The sequence below is a fragment of the Petaurus breviceps genome, unplaced genomic scaffold, assembly GCF_028583685.1.
Source record: "Petaurus breviceps papuanus isolate PSGF00001 unplaced genomic scaffold, PetGlider_PUasm1.0 91041, whole genome shotgun sequence".
Taxonomy (NCBI): domain Eukaryota; kingdom Metazoa; phylum Chordata; class Mammalia; order Diprotodontia; family Petauridae; genus Petaurus; species Petaurus breviceps.
In genome coordinates, this window is record NW_027187400.1 from 118,140 (window position 1) to 144,327 (window position 26,188).

General features: G+C 41.8%; 2 protein-coding genes across 8 annotated transcripts in view; one reads left to right on the forward strand and one right to left on the reverse strand.

Moving 5' to 3' along the window:
- Positions 1 to 5,930, forward strand: part of LOC138154228 (zinc finger and SCAN domain-containing protein 29-like) — a 29,595-nt gene extending 23,665 nt beyond the window's left edge. For all 4 annotated transcript variants that reach the window (XM_069078799.1, XM_069078800.1, XM_069078802.1 and 1 more), the window contains exon 9: positions 1 to 5,930. In XM_069078799.1, the coding sequence (XP_068934900.1) occupies positions 1 to 731 (731 nt within the window). In that variant the 3' untranslated portion in view covers positions 732 to 5,930.
- The window catches only part of LOC138154229 (zinc finger and SCAN domain-containing protein 20-like), a 27,928-nt gene continuing 7,475 nt past the window's right edge, over positions 5,736 to 26,188 (reverse strand). For 2 of the 4 annotated variants that reach the window (XM_069078804.1, XM_069078805.1), the window contains exons 4-8: positions 24,563 to 24,639; positions 24,087 to 24,204; positions 12,712 to 13,395; positions 10,794 to 11,276; positions 5,736 to 7,175 (exon numbers count right to left, since the gene is read on the reverse strand). In XM_069078804.1, coding sequence (XP_068934905.1) covers positions 5,923 to 7,175; positions 10,794 to 11,276; positions 12,712 to 13,395; positions 24,087 to 24,204; positions 24,563 to 24,639 — 2,615 coding nt within the window. In that variant the 3' untranslated portion in view covers positions 5,736 to 5,922. The remainder of the gene's footprint in view (positions 7,176 to 10,793; positions 11,277 to 12,711; positions 13,396 to 24,086; positions 24,205 to 24,562; positions 24,640 to 26,188) is intronic. The other 2 variants (XM_069078806.1, XM_069078807.1) reach the window with 2 other exon arrangements.

Sequence of the window (26,188 nt, forward strand, 5' to 3'; positions counted from 1 at the left end):
AGTTGAGGATCCAGAGTGAGAACAAGGAAGAGACTCAGAAACAGGGTGTTTCTGAGAAAAGGCAACCCTGTGAATCAGGAGATGTAACTCAGCTTCTTAAGTGGGGGAAAAACTGTGGTAGTAAGTACAAACCAGAGAGACCATGGGAGAGAGAACTAGGAGAAGGAAAACTGACTTCCAAAGAGGATTTACAAAATCCTACAGCTCAAAAAGGGGCCTCTGCAGAAGGAAAGCCATACAAATGCCTTGAATGTGAGAAGAGTTTCAGCTGGCGGTCACAGCTGGCTACACACCAGAGAATACACACAGGAGAAAAACCCTATAAGTGTCTTGAATGTGGAAAAAGCTTCAATTGGCGGTCACACCTCAACACCCACCTGAGAATCCACACAGGAGAGAAGCCCTATAAGTGTCTAGAATGTGGCAAGAGCTTCAGTGATGGAGCAGGCCTCACCGCACACCAGAGAATCCACACAGGAGAGAAGCCCTATCAGTGTGAAGTGTGTGGCAAGAACTTCAGGCTCAGCCCCAGCCTGGTTGTGCACCAGAGGATACACACAGGGGAGAAGCCCTACAAGTGTAGTGAGTGCGGAAAAGGCTTCAATAACAGCTCCCACTTCAGCGCCCACTGGCGGACCCACACGGGCGAGAAGCCCTATGAGTGCCCCGAGTGTGGGAAGAGCTTCAGCAAGGGCTCTGCCCTCCACAAACACCAGAGGGTCCACACTTGACTCTGCATCAGGAAGCCTGTGTGGGAAGAGTTCTGTAAGTAGACTGGGTTTGGGAAGACCTTCCAACAGAGATGACTGCTGATCCACCCTGGTTTTATTCAGGAGCAGTGCTGAGCTCTGATGGAGGGGGAAATGCACTGTGTTGGAAGTCAGGAGACCTGGGTACTAATCCCAGCTTTGCCATAACTAATGATGTGACCTTAGGCCAGTCATGTCCTCTCTGGGAGACTAAATCGATAAATGTGAGAGTTGGACAACATGCTGTCCAAGGTCCTTTTACTCCCAGTACTCAGTGATTCTAACCCAGTGTTTCTTTCCACTTTGGGAGAGGGTCTTTTGTGTCTGGAGCTAGACTCACCAGATGGGGGTCTAAGATTGGGAAGATCTAGGTCCCCTTCCTAGCTGTGCCTTTACCTCGCTGCATGCTGTTCACCCTTCCCATGTGCCTCAGTTTTACTGTTGATAAAATGGGGGAGAATAATCCTGATCTTCCCAAACATGGTTTTGTTTTTTGTACTTTCACCCAAAACAGAGCCTTGTGCCCTACACATCTCCAGGTCTGGAAGTCTCCTTTCCTCTTACCTCAAGTTCTATCAGTGCCTCCATCCCAGAAAAGTATTTCACCTCCACTGGGATGGAACCATTAAACTTTGGGGTTCAGAGTATCAGGAAGGAGTCAGGAAAGAACACGAGGGATGATTTGGGAATTCTGAATATTTTTCATTCAGTATGAAAAGAGTACTTATAAAATGTGGAAAAACTAGTTAAGAATATATGCAGGTGGTGCCTCTCTGTCTCTCTGTCTCTCTCTCTCTCTCCCCCTCTCCCCCTTCCCCTCATGCTGCCAGGTCTTTTTGCTTGGAATTTTTTGGTGATAGCAGCACTGGGCTTGTAAGGACAAATGTAGGTTAGTAAATGGAATTTCAGGGTTTGGTCTGAATGTATAAAGAAACATCTAAACCTTGGAAATGGGAAATGTAGAAAGTGAAACTCATTTCCCCTTCCTCATATTAACCTCAAAGAATGCCTTAGACTATAGTGAATGTACTGCCTGTTCTTTTTGTTATATTAATAACATTGAATTTATTGATCTGTGTGGTTCTGGATGATAACAATTATAAGGTGGAAGAATTTAGAAAGCATTTGAATGGTTATGAGAAAATTGTAAGAATACTGTTAATGCTGGTCCTAATATCAAAACACTTTTTGGTTGGCAAGCCTCCATTGCTTGGTCTCTTCCAGCTCTAAACCTAATTCTGTTTGAGGGAGGGAGGAAGTCAGTCTTACATAATACCCAAATTTCTGCAGTGTTTTAATATTTGTGCCATCTGGAATTTTCTTTTCAAATCAAGCTCACATCTCTCCAAGGCCACTGGCAACATTTGTAAATTGCCAACAGTGTCTTAAAATTTCTGACAGGCTTTTACATCACTCATGCATGATGTCATGTGTTGTGTACACTGGAGTCAGAAGACCTGGGTCCTGCCTCTGACCCTTACTGGTGTAAACTTGGACAAATCACCAAAACCCTTTAAGCCACATTTTCCTTATCTGCATCATCAGGAGGTAGGACTAAATAACTTCCAAGGTAGAAGTTTTTCTCCCTTTCTTCCATAATCAAGACCCTTCCAGCCTCCACAAGATTCCACTCCTGTTTTAATGATCAGCAAAGGCTGATGATATCAACATTCTGCTTGGAATTAGCCTCAACAAGTTTCTCCCTACCTACATCCTCTCTCCTACCATGTCTAGTAAATCCCAATTTCCTGCTTCTCCAGCCTGTGTGATTCCATTCAGTTCAACAAAAGTACTGGGGATACAAAAGTGATGCAAAGACAGAAATGGAAGTGATTTAAACCACAGCCTGCCTAGGCTAACATCTAACATCTAACCCACACTCCTATCCAGTTTAGTCTACAGACTCTAAACTCTTCTGCTGTACCTTCCCCCCCCCAATCTCCACTGTGACCTCTAGAACCCCTACTGCCAATAAAAACTTTCCCCCATTCTTGGAACCTTTGGAATTGGAGAAAATATCCAGTCTGCCATTTTGCTCCTCTGTGTATATGGCCTAGCCACATGTTCCACAGGCATGCACTCCTCCACACGTGACGAATGTTCCCTGATCACACGTTCAGTACTCTTCGACACGTGTGCCCTGGCCACATATGATCCCTAAACATATACCTCTCCATGTGTGTTCATTCATCTCACTGATACTGTTTGTGGGAGGGGGCACTAGGTTTATGAGAGAAATGTTTTATTGCTACACACATTTAAAAGCCCACTGGTTTCCTGCAGATTTGACCTGTTGTCTAGTTATCTGCAAGAAGCAAAGGAAGAGGTACCCAGTATTTTATGTTACCCACACATTTTGTGTAGCACCTGGAGACCCCAACTCACAGTTATGTCCCCAAGGGAATGACAACCCGTTTCAAGATACTTTGTGGATTCACATCTCCTAAAACTCTAGCTCACAAACCCCTATCTGTGTTTACCTTTAGTAGTCAGCTAGCAGACAGTTAAAATCAAAGCATCTAATGAAATGATAGTAACTTAGGGCTCCCTCCCACAAATAAAGTCTGACTTTCTTAAATTTTAACCCATGGCTAAGAAATCCAAATCCCAGTCCCAGAAGCCATCTTCTTAACTATCTACTCATTTCCTGTATCACCACCATTCATCCAGATTGTCATTCCTCTGCAAGGGCCCAGGGCCCAGAATAAGCCATGTTTCCCCTGCTCTATGTGAGTCAGGTGCATAAAGGCAGGGGGGGACAGAGGAGTCCGACCATGCTCTTAAAAGGAGAAGCCACTCAAGTCAGTGTCTGCAAAGGACTGAGGCTCTGAGGAATGCTTCATTAACAACTATTCTGTTGGAACAATCTTAAACCTTGACCTCATGCGCCATTTCCTATAGGTACCAGGAATAAAATTATTCCAGGATGGTCTCTCAGTCAGGAAGATGTTGAAGCAGAGGCATAAGGAGAAGGAAAGGAGTTGGGGGAGTTGCTGGAAGCTTCCTGGCTAGCAGTCTCCACTCACCCTTCTTCCCATGCTGAGTGGTGCCTCCATCAGGTTCCACATCAGCTACTTACAGGAACACTGAAAAAGCTTGTGACAAGGGGAGATGATGTGGGTGTATATGTATATTTTATCCTTTTGACCAGAACTAAATGATTCTTTTAAGAGTAAGAAACTTCTAACTCTCTCAGAAATGAGGAGGGGTTTTTCCTGTTGTTTCCTAGTTAATATATGTAGCCAAGGGGTAGAGGATTACCACCTTAATCTGTTAAGCAAAATTGAAACATTTTCATTTTTCTAAATTAGCAAAGCAAATAGCCACTGAAATTTATTTTTTACAAACTCCCAAAGATATGTGGGATTACTAACTACATTCAATGTGAAAATAATTATTTTTTTATTGATGGAAAATATTAAAACATTTTTTAAAAAGCTGTGAGTTTAAGAAATATTTTAAAGACATGTCAATTATTTTCCAAAAACTGGCAATGAATCTCTAGACTTTTAGGAGTTGAGTTCCCAGCATCAGATCTCAAGATCTCTCCACTGTCCTGTATGAAGAGCTAAATGGGTGAGGGCACAGTGGTGTCTGTAAACACATCTTAACTTGCCAGAGTTCTCCAGCATCTACTGAAGGCTAAGACAAAGTGAGTCATTGACACTAGAAGTCTGCAATGACATCTCAGTGTCCATGTTCCAGGGACAGTACCTAGACTATATTCTGTTGTTGTGCTAACATCTGAACTACATTCAGGACTTTTATTTTAATACCATTTATAAACAGAAGGGAAAGAATTCTGTTTGCCTTATAAGGTTGAAATGTTTTTCTATTAAGTGCTTTAGGTTTGCTAAAAAAACAGGGACAGTATGAAGGTCCCCAAACATCCCAAGCTTCCTTGAGAACCAAGAAGAATTAGAAATTGTCTCAAAATGGCATTGCTCAGGAACCAAGAAAAAGAAATGACTGAGATCCACGATTCTTTTAATGTACACTGGGGATTTCAAACTAGTCTGATTCCTCTGCTTCCTCTGCCCTATTGGTTCCATCAGCAATTATTTTGGAAGACAATTGAGTCACCCTAAACTTTGGATGATGGTACGGACTCCAGGTTTTCCATCACATAAATAAGTTTCTTCATTTCCAGCATGGCTCAGACCACAAATATTCCACCAGATTTCAATTAGTACTCAAGAAACAGTTCTCTCAGTAAGGCAGAATGAGAATGGAGAAATCCATCTGCACACAACATATCAATGTGATCCTCTACCAATTACTCATCTGTCTTAATTATTTTAAGACAATCACAAGGACTAAATTCTGCTTTATTTAAATAATTAGGCATTATTTTTGTTCCTGGGCAGAATTCCGAAACAAGTTGGCATGGAAAATATGAGGTAATATCACCATCAGCATTGCCCCCCTACCATACTCAATTCATGGACCACTACCATCACTAGTTTAAAAAAGCAACAAACAAAAAACCCCTGGGCCTTCCCATAATGACTCCGCCAGGGCTTTGCTAGCATGGCACCAAGCACAGAAATGAGTTCCAGTTTCCACCAGACTAAAAGCTCTGTTTTCAGCAAGCTATGGATTCTATTGTTGTGCTAACATCTGAGCTACATTCAGGACTTTTGTTTTAATCCCATTTATAAACAGAAGGGAAAATATTCTGTTTGCCTTATAAGGTTGTAATGTGAGGTTGAAATGTTTTCTATTAAGTGCTTTAGGTTTGCTAAAAATCAGAAATATGTGATAATGTGGTGATACTTTTTTATTGCTTCAATTCCACACGATTCCTGAAACGAGTGAGAAAGTTCCCATGATAATGGCTTGTCTGTATTAAACTAGTAATTCATGTCTGGACTTGTAAAGTTACTTGCTTAGCTCCAACATTTTTCATTAGCCAAGGTAAGGCTGGCCTAAGGAATATGTGTTTGGAGGAATACAGGGGTAAGGGTTGCCAACACAAAAGCAAAATTGTTTTTGTGAAATGTGTTTTAATGTTCAACTTGTTAAGAGTTTTAAAATTCACATCCAAGCTGCTTGGCTTTACACCAGTATTGTTTCCCTGGGATGAACTGAGCCTAAAGCTTAAAAAAGTACTTTTTTAGCAAGTATATCATATGATGCCTGAAAATTAAAATAAACACTTGGTTTTTCTCTCCTACATAACTTTATGTCCAGTGTGTGTTCTCCGGTGGGCACTAAAATGTGAACTATTGTTGAAGTCTTTTCCACACTCAGTACATTTGTAGGGTTTCTCTCCAGTATGGATTCTCTGGTGTATAATAAGGCTTGAGCTCTGGTTGAAACATTTCCCACATTCACCACACCTATATGGTTTCTCTCCTGTGTGAATTCTGTGGTGAGTAATAAGGTTGGAACGGTCTCGAAAGTTTTTACCACATTCCAGACATTTATATGGTTTCTCTCCTGTGTGAACTCTCTGATGAGTGATGAGCTTTGAACGTTCACTGAAGCATTTCCCACAATCAACACATTTATATGGTTTTTCACCTGTGTGAACTCTTTGATGGTTAGTAAGGGTTGAGCTCTTACTGAAGCTTTTCCCACATTCTGCACATTCATAAGGTTTCTCCCCTGTATGGATTCTTTGGTGACTAGTAAGGGCTGAGCTCTTACTGAAACTCCTTCCACATTCGTTACATTCAAAGGGTTTTTCTCCAGAATCAGCTCTTTGGGGCCCAGGACAGGTTAAGCTCATACTAAAATTGTTTTCTCCTTCAAGCTTCTCAGAAATCTCCCCCATGTTCAAATGTGCCCTCAAAGATGAATCGTTAGCAAAGCTTTCCCCATGCTCATTATATCTGTCAGTATTTCCTCCCATGTGGATTCTCTGATGTTTAATAAGATTTGAACTCTGGTTGAAGCTTTTCCAACACTCATTACATTTGTAGGGTTTTTCTCCTGTGTGGATTCTCTGATGGGTGACTAGGTTTGAATGATCACTAAAGCTTTTTCCACATTCAAGACATTTGTATGGTTTCTCTCCAGTATGGATTCTCTGATGAGTATTGAGGTTAGAACGGTCACTGAAGCTTTTCCCACATTCAAGGCATTTGTAAGGTTTTTCACCTGTGTGGATCCGCTGATGTGCAATGAAATGAGAGCTCCGACTGAAACTTTTCACACATGTATTACATTTGTAGGGTTTTTCTGCTAGGTACAGTCCCTGATGATCTATTAATTTTTCTAAATCCTCTTCAGAAGCACATTTTTCCCACTGTTCCTCTGAGGGACTTTCACACTGTCTTGATGATTCATATTCATCCTCACTGTCTTTCCCCCAAACAGGCTGGTGACCATCTTCAAAATGTTTTGATAACGTCTCATGCAGCTCCTCAGAAACTTCCTGCTTCGAATTCTGCTCTTTGTTCTCCCATTTCATGTCCATGCCTGAAAAGGAGGAACAGAAATATACTGTGATAGTGAAAAAAGAAACAGGGAGCTGGGGGAAATACATGGAGAAGAAGGAAGAAAATTAAAATTAAACTAAAGGTGTTAGTTTGATTGCAACCTCCCTCCCTTCTTTGAAAAGGAATACCCTGTGTATCCCCACTCGCTGGGGACTATGAGTATACAACAGTGCCTATAGAATGCCAGGCTTGGGTTGTGTGTCTTAGATTTGAACTATTTTTCCCCTCTTTCTTATTCTTTTTTATAAGGGATGACTCTATGGGAGCAGGAAAGGGTAAGGATATATGGGAAAGTGTAGGTGATATAAAAACAAGATATCAATAAAAAAAATTTAAGATAGACATGCAACAGCTCATTTTCAAAAGTCCCAATTTTTTTAAAGCACCTCAGGGGCAAGGGTTTTGTCTTCTATGTCTTTTTGTAAAGTTTTTGAAAAAGTGTTCTACTGAGTAGAAATTCAATATTCATATTTTGAAATCAGTCTGACTGCTCCTTGTCTGAACTTGGAAAAATCACACTAGGACAGAGAATGAGAAAGTAATTTTGCTTAGGAGACTAATAGGGACTATCATAATGAGACCTAATTACAGAACTTTCCTCAGCTAAATCTCAGCCTCTTTGCCATGATCAGCCTACATAAATCAGAACGAAAATGCTCAGAGAGACTCTTGAAGGAAGTATGGGGCCCTCTGGAGAGGTCTTAAACACGATTTCCATTCCAGGACCTAATCAATTTCTTTTGGAACAAATCTCTTAAATGCCCTCCTGACCCTATGATCATATTTGCTGGCTTAGGTTAATAAAAACCATGCTCCTCAGAACTCTGAAGGCTCCTGCTCTCTGACTTACTGATGGATGACTAGGTGAAAGAAAACCCTCTAACCCCAAAAGATGGGCACTGATTCATTTATAAGGATGCAAGAGGAGACTGTGAGTGACTGGCCACTTCAGTCCATTCCCACTAAGCAAATATGTGTTATGTGCTTGCTCTGCTAGGTCCTGGGAATGGAAAGACAGACAAATAACCACCTTTGCCCTCACGGAGCTTACATGATTTTAAGCCTGGGCCTGTGATTTCACTGGTGTAGGAACTTCCAATGAGGAAACTCCTTCTAACAATGCAGGTTGTTATTTGATTTGCAACTTAACAATATTAGAGAGCTGCCCTGGGCACTGACTGCCTCCGCTACGGCCAACAGATGTTATAGACAAGACTTGAACCCAAGCATTCCAAAGTCAGTCACCTGGCTCTCTTTCCATGACATCTCGAGAGTTTACAATTTATCAGGGGGGATAAATGTGTACAAAAAAAAGTATGTCACAAGTGATGATAAAATAAGTACAAAAATAAGTATGATACAAATATGGGATCAAGGCAAAAGGAAGGCCTAAAGTAATTGGAAATCTGAGGAGAGAATGGACTAATTTCAGCTAGGAGGATAAAGTAAGATGTCATGGAGAAGGGAGCACCTCAGCTAGGATTTTAGTAGGAGGAAGTAAAGAAGAAGGGTATCAGGCACAGGGGATGGCCTGCATGACGTTGAGGGAAAAGATGAAGAGAAGATGAAATCCAGGAACAATTAGCAGTCTCGTTTGGCTTACATGTAGGATGGGTAAAGAGAATTCATTTACAACAAAGCTGGAAAGGTAAGCCAGGGAGACTATCTAAGGTTTCAGATGCCAGGTCCTCACTATTTATCCCATCACAATGAGAAGCCATGGAAGCTTTTCTGAGCAGGTGAATGACATGCTCTGACTCAGAGTAGAAGACAATTCCAATAGCCATTTGAAAGATGACTTGGAAGAGGCAGAAACTGGATGTAGGGAGATTCACAAGAAGACCACCACAATAGTCCACGGGGAAGTAATAAGATGGTGGCAATGTAAACACTGAGAGAAGATAGATTTGAGAGAGATCATGAAGGGAGGACTTGGCCACTGACTGGATTGGGAGGTGAGGAGGATGGATGATTCAAAGAAGACGCTAAATGACCACAAAGAATAATTGGAAATGTGGAAGAAGAGGCAGATCTGGTTAGGAAGAGGTATGATTCATTTCAGACATGTTTTGAGGCGCTGTCATGATAACTTAACAGGCAGCTTAAAATGTGGGGATGGAGCTTAGGAAAGCTATCAGAACTGGATATATGGACTTGGGATTCATCTGCAGAGATAACTTCCCCATTAAAGTCATAAGAGTGAGTAAGAGCCCCAAAAGAGGTTGTGGAGAGAGTGAAGGAACAAGAAAGATGAGCCAGAAGAGACAAAGAAGATGCAGCCCTGGAGGCAGAAATGCTAGGAGAAATGAGCATTATAAAAAGTGAGGAAGGAAAGAACATCAAGGGGTCAGTAAGGTCAAATGCTGTCAATTGGTGTAATTAAAAGGTTACAGGTGCCCTTGAAAAGAGCAATTTCATTAGAGATGGAAGCCAGACTGTGGAATTCTAAAAGGAAGTTAAGGAAATACAAATGTTAAGAGTAAAAACTATTCTTCATGTTTAACAGTGAAAAAAAGATACTTTAGGGAGTTTCTGGATGAAGGGAAAGATTTTTTAAGGTAGGAGATCTGAGGTTCATTTTAGGCACAGAAGAAAGAGCCAGAATATAGGGATACTGAATGGATGGGGGGGAAAGATGAGAAAAGGTAGAATTGAGTGTGAGTGGGATTTAGCATTAGATAAGGGAAGGGAAAGAGTAAAAGATGAGTAACTACAGAGTTTCCAAGATGGTGAGGAGGGCAGGTAAGATAGCCTATAGCAGCCTTAAATCTCAGTAAACAGAAGGCAACAGCAACGGCTGAGAGGGAAAGAGGTAGGGTAGAGTTGGGGGCTTAAACAAAGACTTTGAACAGCTGTCCTATGGAGTACAGTAGAAAGTTCATCAGAAACGAAGGAAAGGTGTGCCACACGGTGAGCCAGCAGAAATTAGATGACAAGAATTTATAATCATCTCTTGCACAGCTTCATGACTTCCTTTAAGAATGCTCAGCAGCTTGAGAGAAGGAAAGAAGGCAGATGGTGAAGGTGAGGGCACACTGAGAGCCATCAGGGCAGGAACAGAGGAAGGAAAATGGAACATACAACTGAAGGGTGAGATGGCTGGTTACATGGTTAAGCTATTTCAATGGTCAGGACTACACATGAAGGAGGGACGTTAAGTCAGAACAGAAATAATGAACTAAGAAAGCAGGAAGAGTCTAAGGGCCTAGAGATTACAGGATCATGGATTTAGAGAGAGAAGGGACAAAAGAGGCCATCGAGTCCAACCCCCTCATTTTACAGGTAAGAAAACTGATGCACGGAAATGTGAAGTGCCTTGGTCTGGATTCCATGACTAGGAAGTGTCTGAGGCAGGATCTGACCACAGATCCTCCTGTTACCTTCTACAGCATGCTGTCTCAATAGTTACAATAAAGAGCTTCTTCTAAGGCAGAAATTAGGCCCATTTAACATTTGGGAAGATGGAGGCAGTGACAAAAGCTCAAAGTCACAGTGATTAGCAGAGCTGGAATAAGGCTCCTAACCATTAGATTCTCAGTCCAATGCTATTTCCATTAGACCACGCCCATGGCTGCCCAATGTACAGGGAGAAGCTTACCAATGCAGCTTTTAAATGGAGCTGCAGTGTCAAGGGTCTCAAAATGCTGGACTGGCACATCATTGCACCCATCCTCTCTGGCTGCTTCTTCTTCATCCTCCTCTTCCTCCTCCTCCTCCTCCTCCCCTTCCTGTCTCCAGGCCTGTTGGTCCTGCTCTTCAGCTTCCCTCCTTGCTGGCCTTTCTGGGAGGCGGGCACTTCTCAGAACTGCTCGTGCACGCATGAGAGTGTCCAACTCTTCATAAAAGGGGCAAACCCCTGGGGGCTGGCTGCTTTTAGCTTTCCGATAACTTCGTAGGAGATTTTTGAACCTGTAGCGACACTGTTCTAATGTCCGGAGGAAACCCCGTTGACGCAGCCGCTCAGCAATGGCACGATACACTTGGCTATTCTGGTGACAGGTCTGAAGTTTTTTGGAGAATGGAGATTCACCAAGAATGGCAAGGAAAGTCTTGGTTTCTTCATAGCTCCAGTGCACACCTGCTACCAGAAGAGAAGGTTTTAGAGCTCTCAAACCTAGAAAGGATCATTCTGGTTGACACCTAGTGACCTAGGGATAAAGGCATATGAGGAATTTTGAAGGTAAGGAAAAAAGAATCAGCACTTAAATCTGGATGGGACCTGACAGATTAGCTAATAAATGCATTCCCCTCTATAGAAGGCCTTCCACTGGGGGTAAGACAATTACTTGTCAAGAAGACTGTAGAGGGGAATTTGTGCTTCAGACAGGGTACTCCCCCTCTTCAAGGTCTCTTCCAGTTCTAAGATTCCAAGACTTTTTATTTCAAATCCCTGATTTTAAAGATGTTCAGGAAACTGAAGCCCAGGAAGATAAAATAACTATCCAATAGCCAACAGCCAAGACCAGAATCCACATCCAATGATTCTCCCATTAAAGGAGTGTCACTGACAATCAGGCTGAGTCATGCCCTCTGAGTCCTCAGACCCACGCCCCCTAAATAAAAGAGCCCATCTAAGCCCTAAAGTCAAAATTTGGGCCCCCAAAGAAACATGTCAAGGATGTGGCTAGTTACAAAAATCTGGGCCCAGATCTTTTTGTCTCTCTCCTATATTTACGTATCTGTGCTTATGCTTTATTTACCTAGCAGAATATAAACTCTAAGTAGGGATTGCTTCATTCTTTGTACTTACATCCCTCACATAGTACCTGACAAATACATACACATACATGTATATGAGCAAGATACAGTGCCATAGATACATGTATTTATGCATGTCTATATACATGTATATGTATTATTGTGTGTGCATACACACATATGGCTTTAATGTTCACTGAATTGGATGGTACCTGATCCCCCTGCCCCAGCACGCTGTCTATGTTGGAAGAATCTAGTTTAACAATCCAAAAGGACTCTTCAATACTTTTATTCGTGCCACACCAGGGTCATCAGATTGAGGAATGCTAGTCTACACTGTATGTGTTTACTGTTGCTTTAATCCACATTGATTTTTTTTATTCTAAACTTCTGGAGGATATTAACTAGAGTTAGGCAATGTTGGACCAGTGACAACTTCTCAAAGCCTCAGTTCCCAAAACTCTAAAATGAACTGGCACATCTAAATCCAATTCAAAAAACATTTATCAAGCATTAATGTGTGTAGCAAACTGTACCAAGTGTTGGGAAATAAACAACACTTAGATAAAATGTGGCCTTTACCCTCACAAACTTTACAGTCTGAAAGATAATCTTTAGGGCCCTTTCCGGCTCTAAAGGTCTTCAACTGTAACACTTCCGATTTCAGGCGCTCATTATTCCCCCTGCTACCCCACCCCACACCCTTTGTTTTTTATGTGTACATGGGTTAATTTGGGGGGAACCACTAGGGGGAGAGAAGGCAGGGGATGAAGCAGCTGAGGGGAGGGGTAGGTGCGAGGATCCTAACAGAATCTTACCAATACGACTTTGGAAAAAGGTTGAGCCACTAGACATCCTGGGTCCCTGGATTGGTTCTTCAATGACCATCTCATCCCCATTACAATCTTCAGCTGTCATGGCCTCTGTAGCTGCCTCTTGTTCCCAGCTGCCTTCTTCCTGCTCTTCCGTCTCGGCATCACTATCCCCTCCCAGCCTGGGAAGACCCACAGCCTTCTCTGAGACTTCTGTGGTTCTGACAGCAGCCCGGGCCTTCACCAGAGTGTCCAACTCCTCATAGAAAGGGCAAGTGCCAGGGGGGTGGCTGCTCTTGGCTTTCCTATAATTTCTTAAAAGGTTTTTGATCCTGTAACGGCATTGCTCCAGGGTTCGCAGGAAACCCCGCTCTCGCAATCGCTCAGAGATGGCCCGGTAGACGGGACGGTTCTGATGACAGGTCCGGAGTTTTTCCGAAAATGGAGACTCACCAAGGATTGCAAGAAAAGTCTTTGTTTCCTCGTAGCCCCAGTGCACCCCTGTAACCCTCATATCTCCCACATCCCACTGTTCCTGCTCTTCCTTCGTGGAGGAGGTCTGCCCTAGTCTCACTTGCTCTTCACATGTACTATGGTCTGCAGGGTTCTCTCTTTTCCCAGAGTCCAGAAGGTTTGGTACACATGGCTCTCTTCCTTGCTCTGGCCAGGAGATCCTGCTAGGTTTCAAAACTGGATATCCGGTTCACAGGGAGGCAAAAAGGAGAAATGATGGTTTGTGCAGGTTCCTAAACTTTCCCAAAGTTCAGTCCCTTTCCCTGATAGAGGCAGACAGAACATGACCCCATAGGAATGATGATGGTGATGTTGATGATAATAGATGATGTGTGAAGTGCTTTAAGGTTTACATAAGTTCTCATTTGATCCTCACAAAAACCCCTGTTGGACAGGTACTTGGGCACAATATCCTTTGTGACAAAGAGGAAACTGAGGCTGAAAAGTTAAATGACCTTACCAAGGTCACAGAGCTAGTATGTATCAGAGGAAGGATTCAAACCCAGGTCACTCCACCATGCCAGCCACACCATGCCAAAGGGAAGTGAGTGTACATTTGGCCTTAGGGAACAAGGAAATGGAATGTTTATTAGAACAGCTGTAGCAAAATCTCAGTATGCAAGAGACAGATACAAGACACTGGGCTGGAAGCTGGAAGACAAGCCTCAAGTCAGGAAAATCTGGGTTTGAATCCTGCCTGTGGCACTAACTGGTATGACCCTGACCAAGACACCCCTCTGAGCTTCAGCTTCCTGTTTGGAACCAATGATTTGTAACATCTCTTCTAGCTCTAAATCTGGAATCCTCTGAGTCCAGAACCTGGTTCTGCCACTAACTAGCTACAGGACCTTGGGAGTGTCACAGAGCTGCGCAGAGTCTCAATTTCCTCATCTGTAAAATAACCTAATCTCTGAGGTCCCTTCCAACGCTAAAATTCTACGATTCTCATCATTCTGGTCTTAACTTAGTTAACTAGTAACTGCCTAGCTAGAACTTTCAATTAAACAGTTTCTTTTTCTGAACACACTTCCATTTTTAAGAGAAAGATGCAAAAAAGACAAAACAAAATTTGACTGGAGATGTAGTGAAAATGAGCTCTCTTCCCCTTCCTGGCTTCCCAGACTTCCTCCAAATCCTGGCTCAAATGCCACCTTGTGCAGGAAGCCTTTCCCAACCCCTCTTAAGCCCAGCGCCTTCCTGTGTACATCTCACAGTTTGTCTGTGCAGCTTTGTTTTCATGCTGTCCCCCCCCCCCAGACTACGTGCTCCTTGGGAGCGGGGCTGTCTTTTGTCTTTCTTTGTATCTCCACAACGCTTAGCACGGTGCCCGGCACAACCAGAGTTACCCCCCACCCCAGAGAGCAACACTCGTGTAGGAAGCGATAACGCTGAAGTCCTGCAAGATATCTGGTTAGAAAAGAAAAGCTCTGTTACAGTCACATTCTCTGACTTTCCTAGAAATAAAAGTGGATACGGATTTCCAAAATATTTTCACTAAGTGCTGAAAAAGACAGTTATAAATAATCCTTGAATAACTAGAAAATTCCATTCATCTAAGACTTTTACTTCTGGGGTACCTGGTTAATCAGTTAGATGATGTTCTATTTCTGAATATACAGGGAACAAATATTTTGGGGACCCATAATAACAGTCTATATTAATGTTAACTCCAAGTAGTGTACTGTCAAAGAAGATCCAGCAGCCCAAGTGATGTTACATATAGGATCATAAAAGAACAAGAATTTTAGAGATATTGACTAGAAAAATAAAAGAGACCATTCTCTCTCAACAGAATAGAAGCTCCTTGAGGGCAGGAATTGCTTTGTTTTTGCATTTATATCCCCAGTATCTTACATAGCACCTGGCACATAACAGCCCCTTAATAGAAGCTTATTGACTGCTTCTGATTAAAACAGATACAGCAAAAAAAGATATGGCACAATAAAGTTGTCGGCACCAGTGTAAATGAGGAAGGGGGAAGGAGGTCAATGGTAGAAAGAAAATTTTTGTATAGGCCAAAAATTATCATAATAATACTTTTGGAGCAAAAAACAAACTGGAAACAAAAGAGGTACCCATTGACTAGGGGATGGTTAAACAAGACGGAGTGGATGAATGAAATAGAGTACTATTCTGTCACAAGGAACAAATGTGAGAAATGTGGGAAGACTTGTATGAATTGACACAAAATAAAGAAAGTAAAACTTGAAGAGAAATATACACAGTGATACTACAAACGAAGACAACATAATTCAGATCAAGTATGATGACCAATATCAGTCTCAACTGATATGGGAATGCACTGCCTTTCTCCTGGTACAAAGGTGGTAGCCTCTGGGTGTGGGATGCTGCACACACTCTTGGAGTCTACATCACATGGTTTTCTTAACTTTTATTTTTTCTCTTAGTAGGGAGGAAATCAAGGAAAGGAGAGGATCCTTATAAGGTGACAGTAGTATAAAAACAAAAATGCATCAATAAAAAGATTTTTAAAGAAACAAATAGAGCAAGTTAAGCAAAGAAATGATCTGCTTAATAAAAGGGAACAGTTCTGGGGTTTTGTTTTGTTTTTTTAAGGAGGAGGGAGAGGAGCAGAAATGTAGTCCCATCAGCTCCAGATTCCAGAAGGAATTCTTTAATCATATGCAAATCATTAGAGTAAAAGTGCTCCTTTGTGCTTCTTGCCAGGATAAACTCTGCAGCAGCAAAAGATCTGGCCAAGGGGCAGCTAGGTGGCACAGTGAATAGAGCACCAGCCCTGGAGTCAGGAGGACATGAGTTCAAATCCGACCTCAAGACACTTAACACTTACTAGTCATGTGACCTTGGGCAAGTCACTTAACCCCAATTGCCCCTCCAAAAAGCAAAAAAAAAAAAGATCAGGCCAATTCAACCTCACCAGAAAGTGTCTGGCTACAGGCAGAAGAGCATCTGTGGGTCAAGGATCTCTTGCCATGTATGAGACACACAAAAGAGGCTCTCAGACTCTCTTAGTTCACAGTGCCCTTGGTATTTTTTCAGTTCCCTGAGGCCAAAAGAAATACCTAATAGTTCCATGTATTAATAAGTTGTCAAGTTAAAAATGTTTAAATGTCCCACTGTACTCCTGTGAGTTTGCTGCAGGGTTCAGGAGCCCCAGATCTAGAGAGCTGTATGCCAGGTAATGGGGGTGAAGAATGGTTTGGCCATAGTGGCCCATAAAATGAACAAAAAAATAAAATGGGTCTCAGGGTTGTGTATCCTGCACCTCTTTTGCAGGGATGGTGGTAGAAAAGAAATTCTAAAAATCTCATGTTTCTCAGACTACTCACAAACAATTTATGGGGTCCTTAATCTATAATCTCTAACAGTTAACTACCTGACACACCACTGAAAGAACTGAACCACAACCACGTTGATGTTGTCACCATAAAAAGGGTATATATACAACTGGAAATATGGCAGACAGGTGCACATAGAGGAAAAGATAATGCTCAGGTTCTCCTTGGAGAAAAGGGCAAAAACTGGTGGACTTGGTTTCATCATATACCCAGAAGTGACAAGAAAAACCTTTCCCAAGTGTCCCCTGACCCCAGTCAGCAGGAACCTGCCTCCCTGACCTCATGGAGTACTTTTTTTCTACTTCTCTAATAACATATATGGGGCAGCTGGATGATACAGTGAACAGAGCACCAGGCCTAGAATCAGGAAAACTCATCTTCCTGAGTTCAAATCTGGCCTCACACACTTACTAGATGTGTGACCTTGGGCAAGTCACTTAACCCTATTTGCCTCAGTTTCCTCATCTGAAAAATGAGCTGGAGAAGGAAATGGCGAACCGGTCCAGTGTCTCTGCCAAGAAAACCCCAAATGGGATCATGACTGAAACAAGTGAACGACAAAAATACACATCTGCTTTGTTTTGTATTCTAGTTATGTGTAAATGCGGCATGTCCCCCATGAAGCAGCTGATGACAAAATGGACAGAGTGCTGGGCCTGGAGTCAAGAAGAACTGAGTTCAACTATCGCCTCAATTACTTCAAGCTGTGGGACCCTGGGCGTGTCACTTATTCTCTGTTTGCTTCCATTCCCGCAGCTGTAAGATGGAAATAATAATAGCACCCACCTCTCATTAGGCTTACAGTCTTAATGACAGATTTTACGTCTCAAATGAGGTACCAGAGATATTTTTTAAAAAAGCACTGAGCACAGAGTCGACACTCTTTAAATGCTTATTTCCCTTGTAAACTCTATGGAGACAAAGACTTGGTTGCACAGGCTGCACTTAAAACATTTGAAGTGGGTGCTCCTCCTCCTCTGCCCTATGGTCAATCATTTTGTGTTAATGAACGACACGAGAAATATGGATGACCTAAAAACTAACCATTTTTAGACACACCCACACGTAGACAACCCTGACAGAGGTTCTGAAAACACGAGCTGACTGAGTTTAACTGTTCTTTGATTTTTTTTTTTTGGACGGGGGAGGGCAGGGCAATTGAGGTTAAGTGACTTGCCCAAGGTCACACAGCTAGGAAGTATTAAGTGTCTGAAGCCGGATTTAAACTCAGGTCTTCCTGACTCCTGGGTCGGTGCTCTATTCACTGCGCCACCTAGCCGCCCCTTGTTCTTTGATTCTTAAACAAAATGCCATTTTTTAAAAAAGCATTTTTTCTAAGTTGCATCTGTCCAAGAATTCTGTATTATTGTAACATATACATGAGAAATATCAGATTTGAACAGAGATCCAAAGCTTCCCCAGAAAAGCCATAATTATTTGAAAAATCAGTCCAGCCATTTACCCTGAAAAAACAAAGTGAACAAAACATGTCTGCTGCCTAGACTATTTCACCTGGCTGGACAGAAGCCTCGTTGACTCAATACCTGGCAAGCCTCATAGGAATGTAACAGAAAAACTTTAAATCACTTTATTTATTTTTTCGAAACAATCCATTTTTAAAATGAAAGTGAGTCTAACACACTTTCAGATTCTTTTTGTTTGTGTTTTTACTATCCTAACTCTTTCTGAAGAGAGCCAGTGTGGTATAAGGAAAAGTGAGTAAGCCCCAAAACCAAGAAGGCCTGTCTGTGTTCAGGTTTTCTCTCTGCACCATCCTGGTGGTGTGACTCTGAGCACATCCCTCCAGGTATCTTTCTAAGACCAGAAGTTGTACAGAAGGAGCTGATCTGCTTTGGGAGAGCTCAAATGAGATGATATTGTAAAATGCTTAGCAAAAAGCCTGCCACTGGTATACCAGCTACTTCACCAATGCTTGCTCTCTTCCTTTGTTCCCTGGTGATGGGAATTTCCTCATCAGGAGTTCCCTATAATGACGAAACCACAGGCCTGAACAACACCACTCTTTTGAGCTTCCTCCTCTATTAAAAAGACTGTGTCGTTCCTGCACCAGATTTCATGAGCCAAATTCCAGGCAGACTGAGAAAATCTATCCTGGCAGGGGTGGGTACCTCATCTTGACAGGCAGGTAACAGAAAATAAGCAGCAATCCCAGGTGACACCCAGTAGCGCAGGGGCTTATTTAATGTTTAGCCAAGGGTGCAGCGAACACTAAAGGAAGGAAACTGCCAGTAAGGACCAGCTTTCACAGGATCAAGAAAAAGAACCTTTGGTCTGGTAAGGAAACTTCTAATGGGAAAATACTGTTAAGCCTGATAATTTCTTCTGTATGAGAATTTTACAAATTCTTAATCTGATCCCTCTACCAATCAACATGGCCAGTGGTTAATGAAGTAACTGAACTTGGGCAGCTCTATAGGGACTTTTCCATTAAGCCCTATGGACAAAGCACAGTATGGCTCTCCAGAGCACTATGGCACCTCCCTGGTGCTCCTCCTAATGGCAACTTAGATCCTAGTCAATTCTCTCTTCTTACAGAAAAACATGGAGAAAAGCCCAGGGAACCTCAACACCTGATACAAAAACTTTTAGCAAACTTAAACTGTGAATTAGTAAGGAAGCCAAATCTGCCTGTGAGCAGCTCAAACTACACACTGGATGATGATGATATTTATGCAGCATTTTAAGGTTTGCAAAATACTTTATATATGTTAGCTTATTTGATTGATCCTCCTAACAAACCTACTGTAGGTACTATTATTATTCCCATTTTGCAAATGAAAAAACTGAGGCAGAGGTTAAAAGATTTATCCAGGGTCACAGAACTAATATCTGGGGCTGAATTTGAACTCAGGTTTTCCTGACTCCAGGCCCAGCATTCTCCCCACTATACCACTAAGCTGCCTAGGAAAAGAGTTGGAGAAAGTCAGAAAGGAGAAAGAGAAGGACAGAGAATCCAGTCATTTTCCTTATATTAATGAGGTGATCAAAAACAATCATGAGGCACTGGAAATAAAATTTAGATTAGTATGCAGAAGGCTTAAAACTAACTAGAAAGGACCTTGAAGATCCCTGAGCAGTCACCCAACCCCTACAGAAGACTCTTTATTCAAATATTAAATATAAAAACATGTCTTAGGACTTTTAGATCATTCCTGCTTCTAGCCCAAAGGCTCTTAACCAGGTTTTTTCGTGTCCTCTCAGCAATCTGGTGAAGCCTGGGGACTAATTCTTCTCAGAAAGTTTTAAAATGCATTAAATACATACATGGAATTTTTGAGGAAACAAATTACATCAGAATGCAGTTATCAAAATATTTTAAAAGACCAAGTTCCCAGGTCAGTCGACAAGCATTTTAAAGTACATTCTATGTACCCTACTATCTGCCTAGCACTGTGCTAAAACTGCTAAACAGTCCCTGAGCTATAAGAACCCCTGATCTAGTCCCTTAGATTAGAATAATTGGGAGCAGAACATTGGATTAGTTGAAATATAGATAGAATGAGGCAAAATGAGATAAGATAACCCAAGATCCTCCTTGCCCTCAAGAAATCTAGAGGAATATGGCACAGTGACAGAGATGAACAAACTAATCAGACACATCATAGTCAATGATACATCAAGGTTTTACAATGAGGGGTTTGAGTGACAAATAGGACCCAAGTAAAACAGAGAAGAAAGAAAGAGAAATAAGGGGCTGGCAGGACATGCAGACAGAAAGACATGTTGGGAGCTCAGAAAGGCCAAAGCTAGAAAGAGAGACTGAAAGAGAGATGACAGGGGCAGCCAGGTAGCACAGCAAGTAAGAGCACCGGCCCCAGTGTCAGGATGACCTGGAATCGAATCTGGGCTCAGACACTTAGCACCCACCCAGAAATACCTGGCCATGTAACCTTGAGCATGTTACTTAACCCCAATTGCTTAGGGGTGGCCAGGTAGCACAGCGAGTAAGAGCACCGGCCCCAGTGTCAGGATGACCTGGGATCGAATCTGGGCTCAGATACTTAGCACCACACCCAGAAAGAACTGGCTGTGTAACCTTGAGCAAGTTACTTAACCCCAATTGCTTATAAAAAAAAAAAGAGAGAGAGAGAGATGACATGAGGATCGAATCTGTAGGAGGGTTTGAGGAAGTACAGAGAGAGAAAGTAAAGGGGGAATCTTAGTCAGGCAAGGGTTGAGCTGGATGACCTCTTGTGACAGACTCTTGGAGGAGAGTCACCTTAATAAGGGGCTAGGAAAAAGAAAAGGAGCTAGTGAAAAAGTCAGAGAAGGGAGTTATTATAAGAGACCTTGATTCAATAGGCTGGCACCATTCAAACAAAGTATTCACTTATTGGTCAATGCCTCAATTGAGCAAGCATTCTCTTGGGATCTTAAAGACTTAGAAAGCATACCAATCTAATCTGGAGATGATAAGAAATATTATTAAAGGAATGGCTTGGAAGCACTTGGAAAGGGAGGAGAATGTTACCAAGGGTTCATCAAAAACAAGTTACACCATACTAATGAACTCACCTCCTTTTTCTGGCAGGATAACATGACTGGTCATATTTATATATTCTCTTTTCTATACCATTGATCTTTGTTTAATCCAAAACGGATAGTTTTGATAATCACTAATATATTAACCTGATAACTCAAGGAAATGCCTGGTTTTCCACAAGGAAAGTGACAATGTCTCTCAAGATTTCCTTGTGGAGACAAGTGGCCTCCTCCAAACTTTTTGATAGCACACTCCAACTGTAAAAAATATTTTAAGCACATACCCCCAATGTGTGTATTTACTTACAAGTTATATACATTACTACTGGGTAAATAACTATGTACATTATAAAACTTACACAAAAATCAACATTTTAGAAAAAGAGAAAAAAGTGAAATAATATTTTGTTCTGGGGTCAGTAAAGAACCAAGGGAGTTTACTAAGTAGGGGAGTAACATGGTCAAACCTGAAAATCACTTTAGCAACTTTATGAAGAATAGATTGCAGAAGGCAAGAAGGGTAAGACTTGAATCAGGGAGCCCAATTAGGAGCCATCTGCAACAGTCCAGGCAAGAAGTGATGAGGGCCCTAACTAGAATGGTGGTGCTTTAGTGAAGAGGAGACACACCTGAGAGACATTATGAAAAAAGAAATGACAAGACTGGGTAACTAACTGCATATGGGGAGTGAGGAGTCAAGGATGACAAAGAAGTAGTCTGGGTGACTAGAAGCATCAGGATGCCCTCAGCAGTAAAAGGGAAACTTGGAAAAAAAGGTGGGTTTTCAAGAAAGTAAGGGAAGGAAGGAATAACCATTTACTGAGAGTTAACTATATGCCAGGCACTGTGCTAAGATTTAATTTAATAATGGCATAATGCTAAGGATAGCTTCAATCCAGATCACAATACATCCATGCCTCTTCATCCTATGTAACTCATTTTATCCCACCCAAAATAAAAAGGAAAGAGAGGAAGTCTTACTTATTGGTCAGCTTCCTGAAACACAGGACCTCCCTGCCAAGGGGCACTAACCACAGCTGTGAGGTGATCTGGGGGGAAAGAGTTTGGTATGCTGGGCCAGTGAGTGCCCAGGGAGTGAGCCCAACTCAGAAGGGGAAATGGGATCTTGCATAGTGGAAGGAGAGGGAAGGGTAGGAAAGTATTGAAAGATAAGAGTGGGTGTATTTGTGTTGGAGATAAGCATCACAATTGGATACTTCAGGCAGAGTAGAACGTGAGCCATCTTTCCACTAACCAGTTTATCACATACCATTATTTCTTTGGGATTAAACCACAGTCCCCACTTTAGAGAACACAGGTAAATTCAGAGGTAGCTGAATGACCAAAATTCTACTGAGAAATTACAAAAAGACATGGATGAAATTTGTATCACTGAAGGGCGTTTCCACATTGATCTCAGATTCACTATAGCACTGAGGTAACTAAATTTTAAGTCTTGTACTTGGATTCAAAAAATCAACTGCACAAACACAGGATGGTGGAGATATGGCTAGGCAACAGTTCATATGAAAAGGATCCAGGGGTTTTCAGAGCCATCAAGTTTGTTATGAGGTAATGATCTGTCCTGGCTGCTAGAAAATCTTAAACAATCTTGGAGCTACATTAGGAAGAATGCAGGAGGTAGCAGTCCCAACATACTCTGCCCTGTTTTAGAAATGACACTAACAAACTAGAGTGTGTATAGAGCAGGGCAACAAGGTTGGTGGTGTAAGTGGATGCCCAACCATTGGAGGGTTAGTGGAAGCAACATCTATTTAGCCTAAAGAAGAGAAGACTTAGCTAAGGGAGGCCTAAACTCCCTTGTTCACAGTTTGTAAGGATCTGAAGGGCGAACATGGGTAAGAAGGACTAGACTTGTTGCCCTTGGGCCTAGGGGAAAATCAAAAGAAATCAGTGAGGGTAGAGGTGAGGCTGGTTTTGACCCAAGAGTACATAAATAAATGAAATAAATGGATGGATAGATAGATGGATGAATAAGAAAGGGGGGGGGGGGGGAGGGAGAGAGAGAGAGATTGAGAAAGGTTTCCTAACAATTAGAGCCACCCAGAATTGGAGTGGGCTTCCTCAGGTGGCAGCCAGTCTCCCCATCAGCAGAGACCAGAGGACCATGACCATGAGACAGGATTGTTATACAGGAGATATACAGATATAGGCTGGACAAGGCGACCTTTAAGAGTCCTTACAGTTCTGAAATGTTATGATTCTAGGAGCCAGCTACCCCCACCAATCTGGTAGCTCTGAGTAGTCACAGACTGCTGCTTGGAAATCCCTTAGGAAACAACCTCCCTATTTACAGACAGAGAAACAGAGAACCTGAGAGGTTAAGTGATGTGTCCATGGCCGCTGGTCACTAGAGCCCTGATTCCTAGGGTTCTCTGTGCTCTTTCCACAAGATCACCTGTACATATGTGACAGCATGTGTCTGAATCAGAGTAAACAAATTTTGTGATTTGTAAATCTTTTAAAAAGTAGAATTCTGCATCTATTGGTATTATGTCTTAAAGCTTCTGTCCCTTGGATATATGTTTAATGACAGTCTTCTAACTTCATGCCCACTGTTCATCTTCCTACATCACATAGTTACCTCAAAAAATGTGAAGCAACCCCTGGAGAAATGCCAAAATAGCAGAGAAGCACAAAGCACCAAAATCTTATCAATGAACCACGAAAGAAGCTATTGCTGTCTTTATAAAGATGATGTAGCTGACAACAATTTCCTTGAGACATGCATGAAGACATGGGACACCATTGGGAATGACACAAGTGATGAAACCTGGCTAGGCTATTATGAAGAAGGGAATGCGAGATGGAATGCAAGCATGCTCTCCCACCCATGAGAAGACCTGGGGATGGGTAGCTGGCAATGATGCTGGATATAAGTCTCTCCTGTTGAAGGTACATAGCAAGGTCTCAGTCCTAATCACACAAGCACTGGACTCCCTAGAATGGCACCCAAAGAGCTATCAGAGAACAAAATGCACTAGAATAGGGGGCTTCTCAATTACAAGAGGATTCAGTCCTCACCCAGTGACAGCTCACTTCCATAACTCTCTCTTGCGGCATGCTTGCAGACAGCCTTCCGAGCAGGGTTCCCATGGATTGCAGAGAAGTACAAGGATGCGTCCTCATCTGTTACCGACCCCTGAAACAACCCAAGGTCCCCCAAGTCAGGATCTATAACTCACGGATAATCATCCTGCCCAGCTGGCATAACAGAGAGAGCTAAGGTCCAAAGGGATGAATCCAAGACAAATTACTAAAGGAACTCAAGGTTTTCCAAGGATGAGGTTTGTGCCAAAGAAGCAACGTGAAAATGGAAGAAGACCAGAGGATGGGGAAGCAAGGGAGTGATCTATAGGATAGGCAAGATCCTCTAGCATGGACCTAGAGACAGGGTGACTATCCTAGAAAGAAAAAAGGTGTGGGGGAAGGAAGAGTACTGGGGCCCAATATGAGAGTGGATCTGATTTCAAGAGAGGGAAGAACAAACTGCAACTTACCTGGGACTCAGCTGCCATCTCCCAGTCACCAATACTACCCATCTTAGGCATAGCAGGAACCCTGGGAGCAAGAACAGCTGAGGAGAAGAATGAAGACATTTAAGGCCCAGCTGTTTTCCCAAGTGCCCACAACTTACAGCTTTGAAAGACACTGACCAATTCTTCTTAGTATCTGTTGCTGCCCTTATGTCTGGGGGCCAGCATATCCCGATCTTGCTGATGACTAACAAAGGAACCTCAGACAAATGCACACAGCAATGAATATTAGCTTCCTGTAGTATACCTTCAGATGCAATCTGAGAACTGAACAAATAAATGTAGAGGGAGAAAGGGAAAATCCTGACCCCAAAATCCAATACAGAAGATGATGGGTATACTCTCACTCAAGCCCCAGAGTATACTGGTACCCAACTGCTCCACTGAGTGTTTACATCTACTAAAACCTCTACAATGCCACCACCCACTATTATGGGATGTAAAATGAATAATTTTGATTATATTAAATTGAAAAGACTTTGCTCAAACAAAATCAATGCTGCCAAGATAGGAAGGAAAGTAGAAAACCAGGGGAAAAAAATTTTGCAGCAAGTATCTCTGATAAAGGCCTATTTCTCAATATAGAGAACTGAGTTAAATTTATAAGTATACAAGTTCTTCCCCAACTGATAAATGGTCAAATGACATGAACAGGCAGTTTTCAGAAAAAGAAGTCAAACCTATTATAATCACATGAAAAAATATTCCAAATCACTAATAATCAGAGAAATGTAAATTAAAACAACTCTGAGGTACCACCTCACATCTATCAGAAAGTGACAGAAAAGGAAAATGACAAATGCTGGAGAGAATGTGGAAAAAATAGGGACACTAATACACTACTGATGGAGTTGTGAACTGATCTAACCATTCTGGAGAACAACATGGAACTATGCCCACAGGGGTAAAGAAACTGCATACTCTGACACAGAAATACCACTACTAGGCCTGTGTCCCAATGAGATTTAAAAAAAAATGGAAAAAGACCTATTTACACAAAAACATTTATAGCAGTTCTTTTTGTGGTGGCAAAGAACTAGAAATTGAGGGAAAGCCCATAAATTGGGAAATGGTTGAACAAGTTGTGATATGATTGTGATGGAATACTATTGTGCTATAAGAAATGATGAGCAAGATGCTTTCATTAAAATGTGGAAAGATTTACATGAACTGACACAAAGTGAAGTAAGCAGAACTAGGAGAATGATGCACACAATAATAGCAATATTGTAGTAGGAATTATCAACTGTGAGTGACTTAGCTATTCTAAGCAATACAATAAACCAAGACAATACCAAAGGACTCATGATGAAAAATGTAATCTACTTCCAGAGAAAGAACCTATGGGAGTATGAATGCAAATCAAAGCATACTTTTTTTTTTGCTTTTCTTATGTGGTTTTTTTTTTGGTCTGTGTATTCTTTCACAATGTGACTAATATGGAAATATATATTGTACAATTGCACAAGTATAAACTATATCTAATTTTCTGCCTTTTCAATGAAGGGGTATGGGAGAGAGGGAAAGAGAATTTGGAACTCAAAATTTAAAAAAAAACTGTAAAAATTTTTATCCTTTTTTTTTCTTTCA